Source organism: Ascidiella aspersa, chromosome 3 (assembly GCF_963924565.1).
Source record: "Ascidiella aspersa chromosome 3, kaAscAspe10.2, whole genome shotgun sequence".
In the NCBI taxonomy this organism is placed as follows: domain Eukaryota; kingdom Metazoa; phylum Chordata; class Ascidiacea; order Phlebobranchia; family Ascidiidae; genus Ascidiella; species Ascidiella aspersa.
The window spans coordinates 12,499,813-12,524,712 of record NC_139449.1 but is presented as its reverse complement, the minus strand read 5'-3'; the positions used below and the strand labels follow the sequence as shown (position 1 = coordinate 12,524,712).

The 24,900-nt window shown below is 37.4% G+C and overlaps 2 protein-coding genes and 1 long non-coding RNA gene across 3 annotated transcripts; 2 read left to right on the top strand and 1 right to left on the bottom strand.

Moving 5' to 3' along the window:
• The first annotated feature begins 872 nt into the window (after positions 1-872).
• LOC146160227 (galactokinase-like) lies at positions 873-6,242 on the top strand. The gene is made up of 8 exons (XM_083384612.1): positions 873-1,073; positions 1,585-1,777; positions 1,844-1,960; positions 4,373-4,511; positions 4,574-4,755; positions 4,845-4,995; positions 5,061-5,223; positions 5,446-6,242. The coding sequence occupies exons 1-8, from the start codon at positions 903-905 to the stop codon at positions 5,509-5,511; spliced, it is 1,182 nt and encodes a 393-aa protein (XP_083240738.1). The 5' UTR covers positions 873-902; the 3' UTR covers positions 5,512-6,242.
• Positions 6,243-9,692: 3,450 nt separating this feature from the next.
• LOC146160226 (threonine synthase-like 2) lies at positions 9,693-15,350 on the bottom strand. Its single transcript, XM_083384623.1, has 11 exons — positions 15,204-15,350; positions 13,626-13,736; positions 13,250-13,444; positions 12,751-12,903; positions 12,541-12,662; positions 12,314-12,410; positions 12,099-12,244; positions 11,905-12,030; positions 11,307-11,437; positions 11,083-11,217; positions 9,693-10,866 (listed from the first exon to the last, which is right to left on the bottom strand). The coding sequence occupies exons 1-11, from the start codon at positions 15,313-15,315 to the stop codon at positions 10,788-10,790; spliced, it is 1,407 nt and encodes a 468-aa protein (XP_083240749.1). The 5' UTR covers positions 15,316-15,350; the 3' UTR covers positions 9,693-10,787.
• A 5,200-nt stretch (positions 15,351-20,550) lies between these two features.
• LOC146160225 (uncharacterized) lies at positions 20,551-21,335 on the top strand. Its single transcript, XR_014494713.1, has 3 exons — positions 20,551-20,840; positions 21,000-21,098; positions 21,299-21,335. It is a non-coding gene; the product is annotated as an uncharacterized LOC146160225 (long non-coding RNA).
• The last annotated feature ends 3,565 nt before the right edge of the window (positions 21,336-24,900 follow it).

Here is a 24,900-nt window from a genome sequence, read left to right as displayed (position 1 = left end):
GCACAATGTGCACCGAACCGTGCAAATATCGCAAGTGGACATTGTGCGCACAATGTGCAAGTTTTGTTTGGTGCACATATGACAAGTGCACATTGTGCACCTTCAAATGGGCACTGAATCGAGCACATATCGCAAGTGCACATTGCGCGCACAATGTGCACGTTTTGTTTCGTGCACATTGTGTTGGTTTTGAACCCGTCTCCGAACCACAGTCCACAAACTGAAACAGCCACTTCCGGCTAGGTGATAGCAGGCCACCAATGAAACAACACGTATTACAAATCAGCAAATTTTAAGAACTCTCCAGTGCCGTAGGTTCAAATTCCAAATGCGTTTTGGCCAGAGAGAAAAGACTAAAACGAATGCGCCTTGTTGATACACATTTTAACAAATGATGAAACAACACACACTGTTGAATTCGCAAAAACAAGTAACTATTATGAAGAATGTTAACCCCGCACAATATTACCTATGTTTGTATTTCTGATATCTTTTTGAAAAACATAGTTCTTTCTTGAAGACAAGTTACAATGGTCGGCGCTGGTCTAGAATCCTACCACAGATCTAAAATCAACGCACAAAATTTGAGTTAGGGTGCGGGTTAGCGTTCGGGTGTGGGTGGGTCAAGTATTATTATATTCTTAGTTTAATAATAATACTTGACCCACCCTAACCCAAATGGTGTTTCGTTGTGGTAGGATTCTAGACCAGCGCCCAATGGTCTACTATAAGTAATTCCAAGTATAGATCTTGTTTACAAGTGATTAATTACAGCTTATGAATTCCACCCTAATAGTATCATTGGTTCAACAACTTACTTGAAATAAGGTTTAGTACCGGTCACCTGTTTGTTTATACTTTTTTTAGGGCCAGGTTAACTTACACTTAAAATTTAAATAACAATGTCTGGAGTCAGTGAAATACCACCAGTTGAAGAGTTGCTAAAACAAGCAGAAATATTATTTCATGAAAACTTTCCGTCGCACATGCCAAGTGTAAAAGCCTGCGCCCCAGGTCGTGTCAACTTGATTGGAGAACACACCGATTACAATGCTGGATTTGTCTTACCAATGGTCAGTGAAGTAGGCATTGGAAACTTTATAACAAGAGGTGTAAATATTGTCAGTCAGTGGCCAAGACATTTCATGATCTTTATGCCTGTTTTTTCGCTTTGTTTTACTTAAAATATATTTTAAAATATTGTCACATTTAACTGCAATATTAAAACCAAATTGCCTAAGTTATTTTTTACTGATTATTAAAGTTTTTTATTCAGTCTCTCCTTGTTACCATCCCCGTCCATAGAAAAAGTGCTTGGGTCATTTTCCATGGCTTGTGCAAAATAATGACTTAGGCACTTTTTCTAAGAATGGGGATGGCCACAAGGAGTGACTTCAAAGGCAAAAACTCTGAAAATCATAAAAAGATGACTTCGGCAATTTGGTTATGAGCGTGACGATATTAGTATCAAAGTTCTAACATAAAAACAGTTATGGCTCACAAAGTGAATGCCTAAGAAACTTGTGTCACCAATTTGTTACATCTCACATGTTGGATTTATTAATTTGTTTGCTGCTTTTTTAGGCACTGCCATCTGTAACTATTGTGACTGGATGCCTGACACCTGATGATGGAGATATTGAGATAGTAACTGGGGCAGAGTCTGCTGATGATCCAAGATCAATTAAATTTCCTGTTCCAACAGTGAAAAATCCTTTGCAACCAGGAAAACCAGCTTGGTCTAATTATGTAAAGGGTGTCATTAATGAATTTCCAGGTTCTGATGTTTACTGTAATGGGGTGCAAAATTTTATTATTTAATTATTCTAAATGTATGTTGTAGGTGTGATTCCCTCATTTAAAGCATCTATTGTAAGTAGTGTCCCACTTGGTGGTGGCCTTTCAAGCTCTGCATCATTGGAAGTAGCCATGTACACCTTTCTTGAAGCATTAACTGGAGGTAACTTTTTTTAGATAAATTATAGTATGCATTGAGAATATGCCAGAGGAACCTATTTTAAATATTGAGAATTGGTGTCTATTTACACCAGGAAGTTTTTCAAATTTATCAAGTTTCTTAACATATACACTTTAGCATTTACAATTAAAATACAAAATGTTTAAAGTTTACATTAACATCATTTTCTGACTTTTAACTACTAAAAGGCAAAACCTAATGGTGAATTGGTGGGCTGTTAAGTTTATATCAGCAACTTTAACTTAACAAATTACTTTATTACTGAATTTAGCTAATAATTTCATGTAAAACTACAGCGATCAAAACAAAGATAGAAAACGTTTTGTAACAAATGAATTAGAGCAGGGTGGTTCAAGGTTGACAGCATTGCGGGCCACAATATTTCTTGCATATTCTTCGCGACACCATAAAGTGCAACATGTGTGCCAGGGGTGGATCAATGACTTTGGTTTGGTTGGGCAGGAAATGTGTAAAGATGACGCCACAAAGAATCATCAAAAAGTAATTTCAAAGACATATAAGCTCCATAAACTTGCTGCTCTCATCGAACTTGTGGGCAAATGAAATCGAGTGATAATGAGACAGCAAAATGGTGTGCGACGGGGGAAAACATTTTTTGTTTAGCAAAACTTTTAATTTAAAAGACTGCATTTTATAAGCGTAGAATATTTTTTAACTAGTTTAATTTAGCTGAAATTGCAACATGGAAACAGTCAGGGCGTTAGCCTTCAGCTGTAGTGAAAACCTGGAAAACAATACTTTCTTTAAAGTTGCCAAAATTGTAATATATATATATAGGGTCGTACTTTTTATTTTTTGTTCATATTAAAAAGACGGAAAACAAAACACAATTCTAACTTATAAATTCGCAAATCAGCCATTTAAAACAAGTTCCATATGGACATACTGCAACTTTCAAACCGGTCTACCACATAGCAAAAATTAGGTGTTCTTTACACCCTTTGGATCCAAACTTGATGAGCGATGGTAAACTGGTTTATTTAATGGTCTAACCGGAAAATGTAATCATAAACAAACAATTCGAACATCCTTGCTGTTGGTCGGTCACTTATATTTCTTTGATTAAGGTATATGCATTGCAATAATTCAGCAGTGTGGCCCGCGGACCGGGTTTGGACCACCCTGAATTAGAGAATGAGAATTTAAAATCATGAAGCTACTTGAACAAATATTCAGCAATATCACGTGTCTACATAAGTAAGTTATACTTGACGTATTGCGTATCCACCAGGCTGTGTTGCAGCGTTCAATCGTCGATAATCTCCACAACTAGGAATGTTCAAAGTAGAATCCCAAGTTATTCTAGAATAATAGGATTCGAATCTAGAATAACAAATCCAGATTAGCGAATCCTAGTATACTTTTATTAAATTATCTAACCTCGATTTTGTTTGGGGAAGGGATTAATCTTAAACTACCCTACAGGGCCCACAATCACAGCAATAAATCGCCTCAACAATTTGCTAACTTGTGTACATTACAATAAAAAAAATCTTCCATATGTTTACCATTCTTAACAACTGTTATTTGAAGCAGTTGGGTAAACTGTAATGTGTCCACTGTCCAGGTTGTTGACAAAACTTATATTTTTGCCAATAGTGAGTACAATGCAACACTGCACACAGAACTCTTTAGCAATTCGGTCTTGTTTTTTAAAGCATTGTTGGGCCTCAGTTCTTCTTTTTTGACTAACATGATCTGTTATGCAGTGAAATAATGTAATGCAAATAATACAAAGTTACTATTGACATAACGAATACCCGACAATTACGCTGTGCATAACTGCATAACCTCGCTGAATATTGGCCTAAAGTTGACCTTAAGTAACCCTATAGCGCATTTTGTCGACGGCCAGCACGTTTTACAATGTAATGTTACTTTTGCAACTTAACGCATTTAAGGGAAATAGAGAACTCCGCACCTGACATTACAAATTAGTCGCTCGTCCAATAATTGACACTTAACTAGACGAACGTTATCGCAAGACGCATAATTTGTCGCCCGAAAAAAAGCTGACACTTCACTGCCAGGTTACATTCAAAGCAAGGCTGCAAGCACTATAAATTGGTTGCCGCAGCGACAGATCAACTTACCACACGCGTTTGTACAATTAGGCGCAACAATCGGCGGTAAAACATTAAATTATATCGGTTCCAATTACCCGAAATAAACGGCAGAATTGTTTTGATTTGCTAGGATTATTAGAAAGTTTTTCAGTGATTTTTTAGTAGTTTTTTATATTTATTTACATTAAACTAGCAATTAAGAAGTGACGCAGGTTAGTGGGAACTGCACACCTAATAATTTTACAGTGAAAACACCACAAATCAACTGTTTTTATTATAAGATATTTTATTATTGTTTTATATATAGTAACTTCAGTGGATAAAAAAGCCAAAGCATTAAGTTGCCAAAAGGCAGAGCATACATTCCCTGGAATGCCGTGTGGAATTATGGATCAATTCATATCTGTGATGGGCAAGGAAAAGCATGCATTACTCATTGACTGTCGGTATGAACTCATTACACATACTTTATTGTACAAAGTTTATGTGTGCTTATTATGTGAGCTAGATCAATGGAGGCTACATTAGTTCCTCTTGATGACCCTGATGTGATGGTTTTAATAACAAACACTAATGTACGGCATCAACTTACTGGAACAGAGTATCCAACTCGTAGAAAGCAATGCTACGAAGCTGCAGAGATCATGGGTTTAGGTAGTCTACGGGATGGTACATTGGAAAAACTAGAAGGTAGTCCATTTCTTGCTTGATGTCGTTTAGTTTGACCGTAACAAACTTTATACATTTTATAGTATGAAATAATTTGAAAATAATTTCAGATTGCAAAAAGGATATGGATAAAATTGTGTATAAAAGAGCCAGGCATGTAATATCAGAAATTCAAAGAACTCAAACTGCACCGGAGTTTTTAAAAACTAAGGACTACCATTCCTTTGGAAAACTTATGATTGAAAGCCACAACTCTTTGAGGTGTGATGTGTAACATATGTACCTTTATTTTCAAATAATTTAACAGCATTTTAAATTCACAATAGGGACGACTATAACGTTAGCTGTCCCGAGTTAGACAAACTTGTAAGTCTTGCGCTGGACTGCCAGGGGGTGTTTGGAAGTAGAATGACTGGAGGTGGATTTGGAGGATGTACAGTCACATTATTGAAAGCGGATCAAGTTGATCCCGTTATTTCTTATATGGAGGTTAGATTGTTTGCTTCTGCAACTATTAATTGAATGCAATTAGTGACTATTTTAAAGCAAAATTTTGCCTGAGATTAACTTTTACGATATTTGAATAATATACGTCCAACATAGTCTTAATTTCTACTATTTAGAAATTTGTAATTTTATTTTTTTAAATATTTCTAAATAATTACATCCAGTGCATTACTTCATATCCATAAATACTGTCTGCTTTTGTAGAAAAATTACACAGGAAATCCAACGTTCTATGTTGTCACGCCGTCTAATGGTTCCAGAGTTCTTTAAACCTTCTGCCATTTGAAAACAATAATTTTGTCTAGTGTGCCTTATCTACAAGGAAGCTGTAATAACTTTAACAGCTATATTGTACCTACAATACTTCGACTGAGCTTAACTTTTGTGTAATTAACACTTAAATGTGCCTTACGTCTTTCGACTAGTCTGTCTTTTATCGATGCTAAAACATTGATATACCTATTTTTCATGTAATTTAGTAATAGCTTTGCAATATTTATACTTCATATTATTATTATTCTTCAAGTAAATCATGTTGCTGTTGTTTTCAATTATCTTCATATATTATTGGCAAACATGTGCCGTTGATTTTATGCATAATTTCTTTAACTGTGTTGTTAGGTTTTTTAATATTGCCCATGAAATTTTTTGCGTTTATATTACTTTTCGCTTCCACCAGTAAAAATAGTAGGCTAATCATGTGTTTTTGTCTAGTTTCGATATACCTCGAGTGACGATCGAATTTTATTAAGTCTAGCACAGCGTTTGCTGCTTTCTTAATACTGTAGTGTGTTTATGTTTATAATTAATATGTGATAGCGCAATAAATAGCAGTTGCTGTGGGTGTATTGAATTACAATCTTGATATTTTTGGGACATTTGTTAGTTTTGCATTCTATGCCATATTTGTTTACCAGTGCAAAATACTCTTAAACAGTATGTGTAAGAATTTTCTGGTGCAAACTTGTTCTCGTGTGGCGCTTTATAGCAGTGGTTCCCAATCTTTTCTGGCTTGCGACACCCTACAGAAATTATAAAAAGATCGCTGCTCGCTTTTTTTGCTTAGTGGTTAACTGTAACGTTACAATAAACGAGATTGAAAAAAAAACTTTTTAATTGGCACTTCTATCGTACACAAAAAATGTATCAAGAAGTTTACCAATTGAGCAAAAATTGGAATCCTAAAGAATTTGAAATATCTCTCAGAACCCATGAGCGTTAAAAAAGACACCTAGAGTACCGCGGCACCCGGTTGAGAAACACTGCTTTAGAGTAACCGTAACATACCCAAAGGGATCAATTTCATATAAACCTAAATCAACTTGATGGTTAAAATAACGGCCCAAATAGACGTAAAAAGCGACATGCTTTATTGTTCAAACATTTCGGCAAATGCTCATGCCATCATCAGTGATATGAACAGTGACAGTGATATAGTTCGGGAGCTAGCAGAGATTTAAATAGTATGTCGAGTACAAAAGGTTTGACTATTTAGAGAATATAAGGGCACAAAAAGGCCGGTCTTATGTTATGAATTTGGTGCGTTAAGAAAGGGGGACTGTTGAAAAAAACCCCAAATTTCGGTTTAAATATCATGTCGAGTACATCGATCAAACCTATCTTAAATGTTGCGCCACATATCAGTGGTCAATAAATGACCGATCTTAAGTGCGGGAAATGGTGTGTATATTTCAACAGGTGAGACATGACCACCGTGCTATCTGAACTACACTAAATCGAAACTAAACAAACTGTCAAAGCATTTCAAATTGCATACTGTCAGGTCGCTTATAGATTTATTGTACATTCACATAATTTAGCATAGCTCGCTTTCAATAAAAGAGCTTACAGCGCAGTAAAAATCGCAAGTAAGGCATGCATCAGTTGACTGTAGTGTTTTATCCAACAGCAGCGTGACACTATATAGCACAAGAGCGACTGCGATGGAGATTAGCTGAGTCGAATGTCGGCTAGATTTGCCAGAACGGCCACGAAAGGAAATGAGTATCTAGGTGAAATATTTAACACTTTACCAGGCGAACACGCTATAATTACAAGCACAAACAGACATGCCTCGATTCTCTACGGGTGCAAAACCCATTTAAGACCACCCTTTATGCCAGTGCTTTTCAACCTTTTTTCTGGAGTGGAACCCTATGGAAACATTCCACTGGCTCGAGGAACCCCAGTGTAATAAAAACACCTCAATTAGCTAAACAATTTAGAAATTGCGGAACCCCTCGACTGTACAAGCGGAACCCTAAGGTTCCGCGGAACCCTGGTTGAAAACCACTGCTTTATGGGGTCACCATGTCACGTTTAAATATCATTTCGAGTACATTAATGAAACTGGGCGAAAGAAACTTTATTTCCCCCTGTAACAGGAATGGTAAGTCTTAAGTTGGTGTTTTGGTACAAAATACATTTAAGACCGGGTCAAATGTAGCACATGTACCTTCTAATAATTGCCGATAGAGGGCGCTATGTTTATTTTTGATAGCATTAAATCTAGGAATCAAACACAAGAAACAGTCATATAAATATCATGTACATTCCGATCACTATCTAGTATTATACATATAATACATAAGTTTATCTGAAGTTATCAATAACCGCATAGTTATTGTCACAAATTGCGTTATACCTGAAAAACTACTTTACAATCCCAAACAATGCGTTACTCGGCCCTCTGTCATTGACCATTGTGATATCTTATTGTGCGACCAGCTGATCTGTAGTAACCTGTTGTTTTGACGTGAATTTGTGGCAAGGCGTGGCGTAGGATTCTACATAAACTACGCTAAGGAAAACATCTACAGTTTCTGATGTACCAGTTTTAGGTTTGTCATCACAACTTTAGGATATCTGACCTAAAAGTTTGTTACAATTGGGGGCTCGTCCGGGATCTATTCTATTGAACTGTGTTGGGTGTTGACCTAGTTTTATATGGTGGTGAAGCAGGAAATCGAGATGGAAAAGATTGCTGAAGTTGGCAAGCAACTGTGTTTGACTGGAGCCGATTTGGCGAAGTTCATTAATGAACAGCAGGCGTTCGAGAAAGAAAAGCGACGCCTATACCTAGGTAAGCTGGAGCCCAGCAAAGAGTTGCCGAGTCTGAAGCCAAAGAACGGCGGAGAAATGCTGAGGCTGAAGTTGAAGAAAGTATAGAAATGCCGAGGCCGAAAAAAAGCAGCAGAAAAGCAAAGGAAACCCGCGGCGCGAGACAGGGAATAACAGAACGAGTTGGATAGCTATCTGCTGCGCTTCGATCGCTTTGCTGCTACCTGCAAGTGGGATGAGTTAGAGGGGTCGACTACGCTAAGCGCTCTTCTGCAAGGTCGAGCATTGGTTGTATTTTCAAGAATTCCAGACGCTGACGCTGTGGACTACGATCAGCTCAAGTAAGCTTTACTGAATTGTTACGATTTGAACAAAGAAGTAACCGTAGTAAGTTTCGCATTTCAAAACCCGTAAAGGGTGAGAGTTCTCCCAGTTTGCGGTGCGTCTGCAGAAGTGCGTAAAGTTATCGGAAGCAATTTTTGACGCGGGCGGTGTTAGTATAGGGCTCACTTAGATAAAAAGGTCTCCTGTTCTAGAATTATAGACAGAGTCACTTCACTCAGGTGATATTGCTCATTGAGTATATATTTACAAATCTCAGTACACACGATTAAAGAACACAGTGATTCAAGCCACTAATATAAAAGCTGCATCAATTCGAATAGCATAAAGTAGAATCCATCGTGAAACGCCAATCATCTCTGATTTGGCTTTTTGTCACACCTCAGTGGACACCGGTCACGTGCATAGTGACGTCATATTAAGCAATACAATGGGATAAGGTGGAGAAACAACTGCCAAACGCTACATTATATACTAAACGTTTTCGCAAAATTTTATCCTATGTAGCTCAAAAATACTGTAAACACTGGGCCGTGTTGCGCCGTGTGACTCATAAACTCTGCAAAAAAGTTCCATTTATGTTAAGTTAGACCAGGGGTCGGCAACCCCTGGGACGCGTGCCAAAACTGTTTGGCACGCGAGATGATTTTTTGGGGTACGCCAAATGATTTAACGCGCACGTTATATCACCTTAAGAAAATAGACCATTTCATTACTAGCACATCAATAATATTATTATTACATCACCAACACTAGCGCTGAATAAATGGTTGCACACATATCTAGTTCGATCTGCAGTGTTCGTGTGACAAATAAGTGTATTTAACTGTTTTATTTGACATTTTTTCTAGCCGTTCATATAACGTCACAATGCCCTAAAATTGGCGTAATGTTTACTGCGTTAAATCAGAGCAGTATATTAAAAGTAAAAGTAAGTACGTGTGTTTTTGTGCGGCTGAGAAACCAAGCTAAAAGCGAAACTGACAGCTAACACTTATAGGTATCGTTTGAAAAGCGTCGTATATTCCAAAATAACAGGCAAAGTATTGTGTTCGCGACAGTTCGTTTTTTTTTCAGCAGGGTTAGGGTATCTTTACAGAATTTAACTTCTGAAATTAGAGTTAATGGCATCTCCCATGTTACGTAAATTAGATGTCAGATCATTCGTAAATTAGATGTCAGATCACAGCAGGGCTGCGGAGTTGGACTTAAGACTAGGTAAAATTACCCGAGAATCAGAAGCATGGTGGCATGTTTTCCATGCCTCCTATAAGTGGAGTGCTGATATCCATTCAATTTTAGGTGCGTAAATCTGGGAAAAACAGACTGTAGTCTGAGCCCTACTCAGGACCCGATGAAATTGCACATTTGGCCGGAGTCGGACTCGGGTTGTTTATAACCGATTGCACTGCCCTGGTTACCAGTGCAAACCATACATAAAAAAATGTTTGGCACGCGAAATGTTGATATTTTGAAATTATTCATAAACTGGCACACTGCATACGAAAGGTTGCCGACCCCTGAGTTAGACTATATAAAGCCGTTTTTAGAGCAATATTCCAGCCACTTTTATGTGCCTCACGCATAACGTATGCTTTTAATTGACGTTTTTCCAATTCATAACAAATAAACACAATTTGTTACGTGCTGGCGCAACAGGACTGACTTTTTGCTGCATATTTGCGCAAAAGTTTGCCCGAGAAAAGGTGTTTTTAAGTTTGTTTTTCAACGTAAGTTTGTGACGCCATCCTAAAGATGTTTAAGTTCCCCCCATCGAGATCTGCATACCAAATCAAGAAAAGAACAGCTTTTTGAAGATAACGATCCAAAAGTAAGGGGAGTTACTTTCTCTCTACCACTTGCGATATTATATTGCTGAACCGATAGCCTTGAATATTCTAATGAAGACATAGATTTCTAGAACTTTCAACCTGGGTGTTTTCTCTTAGTTCCAGTTTCCAACAATTTCGGAAACTCCGCAACTAAATATTGTACCGTGCAATACCCACATCTCGCAAGCAACAAAAAAAAATACAAAAATAAATGTTTAGTTGACTATTTGAAATCCTTCAATATTTTGTGTGTATACAGTTACATATAGAGGTGATATATTTAAGCAAAATTTTGCCGATAGATGCTTGATATCAACGCTTTGCCGAAATTGCGGTTATTTTGTTGCGAATGGTATCCTCCAGATTAACGCCTTTTGGAAGAACGCTGTGACTGCGACAAACAAAAATATAATTTATAAAAATGAAACAACAGCTGCTAAGCAAAAACATTACTCTGTAAAATCTTCTGACGACCTTAAATATGGCTAAAAATCTTGAAATATTTATAATAATATGTTAACCCAAACCCCCTTTTCCAACCTTCGTCGGCCATTAAAACATGATAAGAACTACATTATGTAACATTTTTCTATAAATTTATCGCTACCATTGAGGAAGTGTTGTAAGGTCATCCACCGATTTCACCACGACCTTCGGAACATCAGCAGACTCAAGGATTTCCGGAAATTTAGCAGGGTTTGCAGTTGCTAAACACACCGTGTTTGCAGTTTTCAAGTCTTGACTATATGCAATCAAAATATAGGTAAATAAAAACAGGGACAATCAAATTTACCTATTGGTTGTATTAAAAAGAACACCTCTTTCACTTACTGCTTTAAAACGTATGAAACAGCTGTGGCCGTGTGAGGGCAGATTTTGTAATTATATTTGGTCCAAATCTCGTTCATTGTACGTAATATCTCTTCATCACTAACGCTATCCGTCTTGACAGCAGAAGAAAACTGCAGTAAACATAAACTGGGGTACTAAGAACATCGTTTATTTTACTGAATAGCCGAAACTATTAAAAGGAACCATTATTATTGTGAAACACTGACGTACCGTATTACAACTAACTAAACAATATGCATTTTAGGTTTCAAAATATCACAGAAAGAAATTTTAGTAAACTGAAAATAGGCTTAATTAATTGAACATTCGAACACAAAATGAAACAAAAAGTCCAGTTTATACATAGTTTGCTGGTGAACTTTAAAAACTACTATAATTTTGAAAATAGGCCTACACTACAGAAAACCAAAAATTAAAAATTGGATCGAAGTTGCTTAGGACCACGAGTTTTTCGCTCCGTTATTATTTAACTTTCGACCAGGTATAGTCTGTTTACGACGCACCAATTGGCACTTGCCATACCGATAACTATGTTTGGTATAAGGCACCCTGTTGAATGTTTTATGTCAACACCTACTTTGCTGTGCAGCTCTTGGGGTAAGGTTAGTTGCAACTCGTTAAACATTGACGTTCTGGCCTCTGAAACCGTACTTCCAGATTTCTCGGATAATATCCAAATAATTCGCTCCAAGTTTGAAGGAAACTAAAAAATAATTAGTACAAACTAACGATAAAATTGATTTTTCTAATAAAACATAGAAGATTACTTACGGAGATATCCATTGCCGGTGCCACAGTTGCAACACTTGATTTTAAAAACAATTGATTTTTTCGCACCAATTGGTTGAAATTATCGTTGCTGTTTGAAATAGCGTGCGGCCTGATAGGAACTCCCATTGCGACAGCAAGAAGACATGCTAGATAAGAATGACAGTTTGTAACACAAACATCCTTCATTGTTTAACAACAATGCAGAGAGAACTTACAAGTCAGATTTCCATAGCCGCCACTTGGAATTACAATATTAACGTCATCGCCAATTTGATGAGCCATTTGCAAGTAAGCAAAAACGTGATGGGCAATCTACAAAAACATCACTGTGTTCTCATTAAAGACGCGTGCCTAAACTCTACTGGACTTAATGTTAGAATTGCCTAAATACACAACGTTTACTCGTTACATATTTCAACATACTACTTATAATGCAGCTAACTTGAACTAAAATGCGTCCCCAATTTCCGGAGTTCATTGTTCCAACGTCATTCTTCTTAATGAATGCAGCATCCGAGTAAATATCGCAAATTCTAAAATCAATGTCCTGAAGATCTCCATCAACTGAAAGTTATGATCCCAATGCATCAGGGCCAATGAAATTAATACCAAGATTACTGTGATTTGCGCTTCTACAGCAGTTGATACTTACACGAGTAAACATGAACGTTTTCTGAATTCACAGTCGTCATCATCAGTTGTTGAATCAAGCTTATTCGTTGATAGGGAAACACGACAATTATATCCATGTTCTGACATGCAAGGGCACCATGAATAGCGCTCGAACCGGTGTCGCCCGACGTCACTAAGCATCAACACAGTCAAGGTCAGGGCTTTTCAAGATGTTACCTCGCGGACAATTTCTCACCCGCTATTTTACCTGGCGGCCTACTCTTATTAAATTAATTTTAGACCAACAACAATGTTGGGTGTCAATAGTTTAACACAAACGAATTTCAATCGACAATATAATTAAAAATGGCACATGTATAACTTTACCATTACTTCTTGTGTTATTTGGCGTCACAAAACGCATTGCCTTATGTTTTTCCGGAATTGTCAGATTTCGTTAGTATTGTAAAATTAATATATTTACGTAGTAGTAAAATAATAAAAAGCATTGGATAAAGAAAATTGGTTTTTATTCTTACCTACTAACGATGTAAAATGCCGTTTTCGTTTTTTCAAAAAGTAGTCCATAAACGAAGAAGTGCAGGACATTGCCAGGTCTTTAAAGGCCATTGTTTTGCCATGGCCGAGTTCAAGAATGGAAATTTCATCTGACACCTTAACCATCTTGACTGCATCCGGAACATCAAATTTGCCAAGAGCATTTTCGACGATTTCTGTAAATAGTCAATTTTGTCCAACATGTTTGAAAAACTGACAATATAAAAATCTACTAATAAATACATAAAGTATCAATGTTTTGTTCTTAGATTTAATAATCCTCTATAATGCCACTACGTGTGCATCTTTCCATATATTCCCTTGGTAAAGATACAAATTTAAGCAAAATTTTCTTACCATTTTGATCTTTCTCGCATATTTCGTCGTCAGAAACATACAAGGCAACTATCTTTTTCACGACTTCGGTGTACGAGAGATGCTTCCAAGTTTCCAGAACTTTCAATGAAACTATAAAAACAAAAATGATATAGCCTATACTCACTGTCACAAATTTAATTATTGTAGCCCTTTTGTGCCAAATTATTGCGTTTAGTCGCGCAACTGCCGTTCGAGTCGGCTACCCGCCGATTTTGTTTCTCTGGCGTCATAGGACTTAGTGTGAAATTTGCAGCCTCCGTTTTCTCACCGCTTCGTGAATTCTTTGTATGTGATTTCGTTTTGTGTTGCGTAGTATTGCATCTTTATTCGTCGGTTGTATACCGAGCGGATTTTTCGCTATATAAAATCTAGAATTTTGTTCATAACTGCTTGTGGGCCTCATAGTGCCTCTTTATGTTTAAAATATTTGCTTTCCTCTCCTTACCTTAAAACAGATTAACAAACTTCCTGTGTAAAAGCTAACAGCAAAACGGCAGCTAACATTGTGATATATATTTATTTGGAATATCGAAACTTTGATATAGGGAGACATTTGAGATGCATGACAGCTGCACAGAAACCGCGTATAGTAGTAGCACAAGCGTAAGAAGTAATACCGGAGCGCTTAGTTTAAGTTGATGTGTTATTACGATAGAATACCTTGGTAATAACAACATATTTGTACAAAGCGGGAATACAATATCTAGTTGGAATGGCCATGACTCTGTCACCCTAAATTCACCCTTACAAAAAACTATACAAAAAATATGGAATGTTTCAACAGACCTAAAGTTTACGGATTTCAGTAGTAATGGACAATGGCTAAAGCAGCTAAAGGTAAAGGGCTAGCTGGAACACACCTACAAAGCAACAATATCTCAAGCAGAATAATCTATATTACCATAGTATTAAGACCAAAGACATAATAAAGCCTAATACGCAGTAATATCTAAGACAAAATAATAACTAATAACGTCTGATAAATACCTAACTTTTCGGTCTTATGGCATGTCGACAAGACAGTCCTCCTATAAATGTACCGCGCGTGCAATAGGGCTCAGGAGTAAAGAAAAAGTTGCAATTCGATAATATAAGTAACGTAAAACAAGATTTCGTTTAGTAAGGGAGGATAAGGTTCTATTACTATAGCAAACAAAGCTCTACATTAAAAAAAGATCGTGTAAATAAACTTTATTTAAAACATATACGAGTGGTATTCTGGTTACATAACGTGCACAATTAAGTATACACGTAAGTTACCGAGATAGTAAACAGGCCAATTTTAGTATATTAGGGATGAGTCCTAATATCGAGCCGGAAACGGGCTGGGCTGTCTTGTAGACTTCAGTCAACAATAAGCCCACTTGATTGATACGGTTTTGCCGTGCGTGTTAAATCTATTTCAAGTATACATGTTGCTTAGATTCGATAACGTTTTTAGCAAGATTAGGTCAAGATAGCAAATACTTTTTTATTGTAACCCGTTCATCTCATAAGATGCAAAAACTTTAGCTAACAGATTTTACCTGGAACAAGTACAACAGGTTGATTACTTACCAAGCGGAATTGTTTGAGGCATAAACTGACCACCGTCCTCTCCCTGTGCACAGAAAAGTACATCTTCGAAGCTTAGGCCTCTAACTTTTCCAATAGTAGTTTGGTATTTCATGCTTCAAGCTTTTGTCCAATGGGGCAACATATGCCGTTACATCGCGGCCAAGTAGAAAACAAACAAGGAAGCGGCGATCGTATCCTCAGTCTGTAGCCGTATGCTGCAAATAAAAGGCAGTGAGGCGTGACTAGATGGTTAGATTTGATACTACGTTCATTTAATTATAATATAAACGTTCTCCTAGTATTTGTAACACTTTTTGTTCTCCTAGTATTGTAACAACTTTGCACCAGAAATACTACACCAACAGCACAAGAAAATATAGTTTTAACCAGCAGTTATATTAGTCATGCGTGAAGGCTTTAACTCTTGGTGGTTTAGTAACAAGTTTTACCACAGGATATGTTTTTCCACTAGCCCGATGGCGCACACGTTTTCCAGTTTTACATATGGCAAAACGAGAAGTTCAAGCTTTGACCATATGTAACACAGGGGTCGCAACCATTTTTGCAATGCGAACCGGTTTAAAACTGAAATTGTGTCGCAGACCGGCCTTCCAAAAACAATTGCTCAGTAAAAAAATGTATTACAATTTTTTTCAATGCGAACTTAGCTTGTTTTGCCGCACAGAGATGCTCTCACATTGGAAGTATTCAACTAAATAAAACCCGGGAGCGGCATCCGGCCCGCCAAGCAATTTAAACCAGCCCGCGGCTCTCATCAATAAAACTTTTAGGCCTGAGTACCTACTACATATTCCTACTCCTACCAGCTTCTCAAAATCTTTTAAAATAAGTCACACTTTATAATATATATAATAATGTATTTCATATTCCTTCTTAACCAGGCCGTACACGACACTTTCTATAGTTAAAATAAAGTAATGAAAATATGAAAAAGTACGAACCACATACCGACACCTGAAATAAATAGATATACGTTAAAGGTTTGCCAGATTGGATTTTTTTGACAACATATTCCAAAGATTTGGCTTGTCTCAACCTGTTTGATGTTAGAAAATCATTAAACTTTTTGTCTTTTTCTGTCATTTTTATAGAGACTAAACTCGATGGAGGCTAATTCTATATTGTAACATACATTTGTTCTATAAAAATATACTTTCTGGCACCTTTATCGCAGCGTATAGGGTTTCCATTTAAAAAAATTATGTAGGCTACCCTTTTACCATCCTTGCCATCAGAACACCTGTGATCACACCTATTTTAAAAGGTACGCACATTTCCGCGTGCACATGCTTGTGCACATTGTACAAAAAATCTCGGTCCCCAGTTTAAGAACCGCTGCTTTACAATACATAGTTATTTGTTAGTTTTGTTAAGCAATGCATACGTATATAATTTCATAATTTAAATTTTAGTTCTACTGGAAAATTCGTCTAGAATAGTCTTTGTTAAGCGAACAATAATTTCTTCTATCAGGTTGCAATTATACGGTGATTAATTTTAGACTTTTTTTTTAAATTCACACGGTAAAGGTTTAAAATTTTTCATTTTTGGTAACTAGTTCATAGTTTTCATTTTTGGTAACTAGTTTATGTGTATTTCAAGAGTCACAAAATGGCGGGTTATAAAACGATATTTGGAACTTTATTAACTTGATTTTCGAGCAATTAAGAATGGACTATCTAATTAAACAAGAACCACCCTATCAGAAGTTAGTGCAGTTCTATGCAAAAAGGTCTACGCGAATTAGTGCATTTAAACGATAAAAAGGCCCGACTTTTAGACTTTGAGGTCAATGCACTAATTTGACATAACAAATGTGCATAAGAAGATAAAGTTAAATAATACTTGACCAAGCCGAACCCAAACACTAACCAGCAACCTAACCCAAATAATGTGCGTTAATTTAATAATTATAACGCTTCAGGCCCCAATACCTCAATTTGTGACGTTAGAATTCCTATAAACAATGGACGAGAAACCATCTTATGCACACCCGAGTTTGGTCTTTTTTTCCCAGCGTTCCAAAAATTATTAAATTAACGCACATTATTTGGGTTAGGATTCGAGTTAGCGTTTCGGTTCAGGTGGGTCAAGTGTTAGTAATCCTATCTTACATATTTTGCTATCTTTTGTGAATTTTCAACAAATATTTTTAATTTATCTACGCCGGGAGTTTACCTAAAGGTCCAAATTTGTACATTTCCACGACCTTGAGGTCTAAAAAGACTTTTTGGCCTTTGGAAGGCCCTAATTGTCGTAGACATTTTTGCTTAGAAATGCATTAATTTCTAACGGATCAGGTGTGAGAACAGTAGTGAGCTTTACCAAAATGTCGTTCGATTTAAAATTTCATCAAAATTTACTTTGGAGTTGTACCGGAATTTTATGTTTATTAAAGGCAAGTACAAAGCCTGGTTTATTGCATTCAGCTTGTAGGCCTAATTTGTTTTTGCTTTATATGTCGTGTATCTTCAATTTGGAGAAAAGTGTTAAATAATTTATGCCGAGTCGTTTTTCAGTGGTGATTTTCAATTAGTTCGCCAGTTACCGCAGTGAAATGCTCTTCACCACGAAGATTCACGAAGCCTTTAGTCATTTATAAAACAATTGTTAAATCAACGTGTTCTTAAAATGGCAAAATTTTATACAAAAAAAGAGTTCTTATTTTTTCTAAACTTTTATTTTTGAGGTTAGACTGTTTTACTTAATGCCAGGGATAATGTGAAGTAATAATCGTTCCTCCCGGCTAAAAAGAAATAAAATCTACCATTTATGGTTGAAATGGTTCACTTACATTACAAACTTGGTAAATTTATACCAAAATTATGATTTTTGGATTGCACAAATATATAATTTTCCAAAGCTAGATAATATCAAAATTTGTATAATATAATATCTGTACGAGTAATCAACGGGAAAATATCGGGTATTCGACTGGAAGTCAAATATATTGGCTTTAGCGGATGGGGGTTACAGGTAAGAAGGCGCTGGCTCTTAAGACGAGAGCCGACGGCTGTCTCTGGTCTCTTACACGTTCTCAGTCAAGACTGACTCCAAAGAACAGGTCGCTAAATCACCTGTCCTTAACCACTTCAACTCTAGACAAAATCACTTCACTTAGTAGATATTGCCCGCTATATATTCACAAATCTGAGAAGTACACACAATAAGGTGAGGCGGGGATTCAATCCGCTACTAGTCTATAAGACGTACAAATTAGAATCAATGCGAAACGTTGAAAGCGCACAGTTCGGCGTTAGCTCACGCGTCAGTGAACAACGGTCACGTGTATAGTGACGTCAAATTAAGCAATATCTGGTAATATTGCATGTTAAATGCTACATTGGCTTTAAAATAAAGTTTACTTAACCGCGAGCGTTTTTCTACGACACATAATATAGCCAAAGTTTCACGTCGTGTCTATTTACCACTAGCGCCAAAGCTTTGATTACGTCACCAAATTAATTGTAAACTACAACTTTTTCTAGCGTACAAATTTGACCGAAACGCAACAGCTCTGTTGATGGTTGAATCTTGTGTTCGCATACTTGCTGATGCCAATCATTGTCTTTTTATGTACGACAGCGTTAATTTCGGGGAAATCTTGGTGTATTTGCGTCGATAAACGGACACTTGAAAGTTTTGCGCGACGATCGAGTGCTTATAGCTCTTGAATAAGGATGCGAAGGCGTTTATAATGATCGCATCAACCGATCGTCGAGTACAGGCATTCGACGTCTATACAGCAACGCTGGAGGCAAAAGGGTATTTTATCGTCCGAGTTAAACCTCTAGCCGAGAGCGATGCCGTGTGCACCTGGCACATCTAGCGGGGACGAGATGCCAAGTAGTCCATAAAATAAAAACAAACTGCGTGACGAAACTTATAGGTGATTATATTCGGCCCTTGAAATATGGAAACACTTTCGAGTGACTATAGGGGCGTGAATGATGAGTGGCCTGCTTCATTAACAAATGGAGAGGAGCAAAGGTAACTTTCACAACAATAGGCCTCTTGAGGCACTAAATGCTTTTTTTCGCGATACCTTAACACATCTTTCGAATTTCCTATTCGTAGCACTGCTTGGGGAGCGCTGGGATTTGTTATTGTCCGTGTTTCAGAAATAACCAACCGATAAAATGCTTTCTACGATTTTGGTATTTTTTGTTGTCAAGTCTTGTGGCGGTAAGTTTGACCTAAATGAGTGCATATTTTTAAAGATTGAAAAAGTTTATATATGTTATAGTTGAACGTTAGTTTACAAGTATTGGGATATACAGAGCAATACACAAAGAGATTCGAACTATAATCGCCCATAGCTCTGTCTAATGAATAACTCGGGGCACGTGCGCAAAGTTGAACGGCGTGCTCTCCACTTTATACGTAGCCCTTGGCACTTATACGTTGCTTAAATATTGAGCCAATTAACCTCTCGTGCCGAGTGGCAATTAGATGATTGTTGTATAGGTTTGTTGAATGAGCGACGATCAGCAAGAGGACTTGTTTGTGGGGGTGTACTAGAAAATCGCGCGCGGGGTAAGGTAACTTGTTTTTTAAACCAAGCCTTTCACAGCGTTGCTGAATGGTCGTTTTGTTTGTGAAACAGGAATTATCGAATCGCCGAACTATCCACTGCCGTACCCGAAGAACATTGTTTGTGATTGGCTGATTAAGGCTGGCGATCCAAGAAATGTGATTTTGTTTCGATTTATTGACGTGCAATTGGAGGATTCTAACAGCTGTCTGTAAGTGAAAAGTTTTTTGGGACTTAAACATTTATAATAACGTATATCTATAATAATCATACAGAACCAAACCGAAGTGACAGTTTTAGCAAAATTGTAAAGCTAATAGTTTATTCATTTTATCATTTAAATGTGAAAAGATTTGACTACATCGAAATTGGAATTTTGGTTAATGGAACAAGGCGCTTTTGCAAGGACAGCTCAGAAGCTATAACGACCAAATCAAATTTTGCTAACATTCGTTTTTCAAGCGATGCTACTGGCGAAAAAGCTGGATTTCGTTTGGCTTTTAAAGGTATGCTTACTTAAAGTGTTTGCTTATTTATTATATGACAGATTTAGTCAAATAAACAAAAGAACGCTTCTTTGTCTTGGCGGCATATGTCCCGAGGAAGTTTAGTTAACCCGATGTCTGTAAAGATTACCGACCTAAACTGCATATGACGAAGTTGAATTGCGATTGAAATTCGTTTGTTTGTTGCAGTTGTGCGAAAAACTCGAGTGGTGCGACCGCCTTTCTCTGTCGTTACCGCAATTCCCATAACAACTGCACCACGCCTGTCGCAAGATCCCAGCAAGTTTTTGTTGGAGCTCGGTTAGTATTATTGGTAGTTTATGTTTTTAAATCCAGTGGAACAACTCTTTATTTCAATTTGTATAAATTTTTGCTGATGAAATCCTTGCCGGTATGGTAAACAGATCACACCAGCGGTTTTTCAGAGGGTCTCAGTACTAATCGGACGGAGAGAAACTTTGTGACTACGGTAAACCAGTCTAAAGCATTAACAACCATTGCACTTTCGAGGAAGTTCGGTTTTGGAGAAGAAACAACTTATCCTTTGGGACCAAGCGAAGTGTCAAGACTTATACGGTGAGTTTAAAGATCTTTCTAAAGGTCGCTGGCACAATTGGTGTTCTACAACACAAAGGATTTTTCCGTTAACAACAATCACTAGTGCATAATTTTTTTGTAGTCTTTTATTTTAATTATAAAACCACAAGTGCGATCAAATTTTACATAATTATACAGGAAAAATCTCTTACCTTGGCAAACTACATTGATTGTCATATCGGCTTTGAGCAGTGTGTTCTTTGTACTTTTCTCACTCAACATTTATATAGGCTTCAGGTTTGTTATTTTGTTTCTTTAAAAAAGTATTGCGAGTCCAATAGGACAGTGAATCAACGTTTAGCTTTGTGTTTTATAGACGCTTTGAGTAATGTTTGAAAATCAATTACAAACTTTGTTCTATTTTGGGACGTTTAACTTGTCCTTCAAATTGAAAATGTTTAATTGTTTCAAAACTGAAAATGTATGTGTTTGTTCAGACAAGAACAAATTCGTCCTACCAAAGGAAGGCAAGCGGTTACAAATGAGTGACAGCAGCGAACCAGGATTATCGCTCGGCACGTTCAGCGATCCGAAGCAGTTTTCCGTGATGTCACCAATCACTTCCACAGTAGTGTACGTTTGTATTGCGCTGGCCGTGGTGCTTCTCATTCTGCTTATGCTCTGGGCAGTGTCAGCATGCTGCGAGCATCAGAAGGCGCACACCAGACAGAAAGACTACCACGGTTTGGTTGTGCGCACCGTAAGTGCAAGTGACCCGGGATATGGCAGCACCCCTTGCCTCTCTACAATAACCAGCACTTCGTTTGGTAATGACTCTGAATCGCGTTTGATCGTCGGCAGGCGCAATCCATGCTGCTCTTCCAGAAAGCGCGATATGTCGGCTTCGCCTCGCGGCGACCACGGTCACGACTGTAGCCTTGTGTTTTGCTCAACGATGTGCGCTGGGTGCGCTGACAAAAGCCTGCAACTGTCCAGCAGGCTTCCATCGCAGCGGCGTCAGCACTCGCCGGTCAAGCGTAAATACTCGGAAAGGGCGAAGCTGCTGCGCAATTCCAGCCTATACCTCCAAGTGCCGCCGACACAGCACGGCAAGAAAGTACGACGAGCGACGTCGCAGTACGATACGGCAAAGAATTTCAAGCACCATGCGTTGCCCAACTGCGGGCCGTACATCACATATCCGGAGAACGGCAACGATCCATTTTTCCCACGTCTGCACATGATCCCGCGGGCCCACGTTGGCAACGACCTGCTGGAACGTTGCGAGAACGCCCAGAAAACCGCGCCAAAAGTGGAAGCGATACAGCAGACAGCAGCCGCCGAACTTAGTCCAAACCTACTAAAAGATTTAAACCGATCAAATAACTCATCGCCCGCGCACGGATATCCGCCGCTACCGTTGGATCTTATCGAAAACAGTGGGGTCTGACTGCCCGTTGTGTGTTCATAATTGTGCCTTTGCCTCCACGTATGTAGGCTGTTCAACAAGTTGTACTGCCTTGTCTGTTGTTTACTGCGTATTGATAGCTTATTAAAATGTCTATATTAGTTACATGGCCGGATGTTTTGTTGGTTATGCGATGTTTCATTTTAATGACAAGCATATGTTGGCTTTTGGTTTTTACGCGGAATAGAGTAATCCTTAAAAAATCGCAATATCGTATTATGCCATCGGCGTTATAAGTGATACCTCACAAATGCTTAATCTTATATTGACGTTGGGCTTGATTTAGAATAATCCTAAGTTCCTAAATTGTCAATGTTAATACTACTGAATAACGTATAGGGTCAGATAGACATTACCTGTTAAAAAATACAACCCCAAAATTGCCGTGAAGTATCGCTACAAAAGTTTTTCATGCTAAAGTACTTTTATAATTATTCAAAAACTTTGGCAATACGATCAATCGTGTTTCATTTCGTTATCGATAATTTGGGCAAAAAATAGCACCGTCTGATCAAATTGTTAACACCGTCCGATCAAATTGTTAGCAAATTGTTAACAGCATGAAACATTGGATCTTTCACCAGGTGTCGAACCTTGTAGCTGTTAGCTCTGCTGCGCCACTGTTGCACAGCAGAAAAATCCTAAAGCTTGGGAACCTGTGGGCAACACAGATGGCAGAAATATTTTTTTAAGGAGATGCTTTTTTACGTGCATAATCGCAACAGCCCTTATTTAAAAGTAAATCCCGTTATACAGAACGTGGCTTTTTACGAGTCAAGGTGCAGCCAAAGAGAGCGCGCTAGGAAAAACGCCTTTTGTAATAGCAACTCAGATTATCTGTGTTGCCAGCTAGCGGCAAACTCATTTTTCAATAGGGTCTGTTTGACCTTCCGCCAGGTGTCGCACCTTGTAGCTATTGAGATCATTTTTTATGTACGATAGCTAAAGAGATTATTTTGTACGTACAAAATCGCAACAGACCTCATATTAAAAGGCAAACCCGCTTTAAGATTTTCCATCGCTATACAGAACGTGGCTTTTAATTGTCACATTCCCAACTGACCAAATTATTTGTGCTGCCAACTAGCGGCAAATTCATTTTACAAGAGATTCAGTTGAATCTTTCGCCAGATAACGCATCGTGCAAAAATGCGTCAGTTACGCAGGAGATAAGATTATTAAGATTAAGCAAGTATCCTTAAACTTGTTTTGTGCTGCGCCGCAATGTGTTTTGTAATTTTATTTCATGTTTTGTAATTCTATTTTCGTGTTAAAAATATTAAATTCCTTAGAGATCGCATCTTGTAGTTGGGGCACTTAAGGGTGTTCAGAAAATGTAAAAACTAATACGCTGAAGTACCCACAGCGAAAGAAATCTTAAAATGAGCATAATATGCAGACCGTACCTGTTTATTGTTTTTGCGGTACTTTCTAGTTTCTACATATCAAATTGAAAGCACCCACATGTTTATGGAAAATTCATTATAGTCAAAAATTCTACTGAATTTGTCCCTCAACTTATTTTTTTAATTTTTTATTTTATTTATTTTTCTAAAACAGTTACGGAAAAATTATCTGGCTGGAAATATCTGAATGAACCGAATAGGAGGCTGCTCGGATAGTTTTCAAAATTTTACTCAATTTACCCCCAACGTTTGTTTTATTGGTTTCCTTTTTTATATAAACATAAAAAAAAAAAAAAAAATACTTTTTTTGCTGTAAGTATCTTACTGACCAGAGTAGAAAGCTAAGCTTATCTTGTTAAGCTGAGTTGTATGGTAAAATTTAGATATTTTTGATGCTGTATAACCTTTTTTATATTGCATCTATGTAAGCAAAAATTGAAGAAATAAATTGAAAATAGTGTTTTCTTGGCAATTTAAATGTATTCGTGACAAAAATGGGAAGTAATCGTTTGTAATTCAGTTTTTATTTGTTATGCAAAAAAAAAAACATTTGTGGTAAGCGGCGTGAAAATATGTTAAAAAGCACGACAAATGATTTTGCCGAAATGACAGTGGTTACAAAATCAAGTTCATTGGTGCTTTTTACTTAGTTATAAAAGCAAAACCTGCATAAAAGTTTATGAAGAGTTGCTTGCGGTTATGCTGTAAATTGTAACAATTATTAAAGCCACGCACAATATTTGGGTTAGGGTGTCGGTTAGTGTTTGTGTGAGTGTGGGTCAAGTTTCAAGTGTTAATATTATTTATAAATATTGATTGACCTTTCCAAACGCTAACCTGCACCCTTACCGTTTTATAAAGCAATTTGTATGCACATATGAATTAACAACTAGAACACCTAAACTCCAGAAAAGTAAGGTAGATTTCGCAGAGATATCACATGCGCAAGGCTTCTAGATTAAAGTAAAGACTGCCGACATATTATTTACTACCCAAAAATATAATCCAGACTGGAGTTTTGCCTGTTTGATTGACTTTTTGTGGCCAAATGCATTTCACGGTAATTTTCTACAATATGGCTGTATATGTCTGTGGCGGAGTGCCAGGTTGGAAAGTTTGGCCTGCACTTTCAGCCGCGGTCACAGCCGCGCATTTTGTAGAAAATGTGTTCAGCCGCGCAAATCTGACTCGAGCAAACGCGCAAAACTTAAGCCGCGCAAACTTC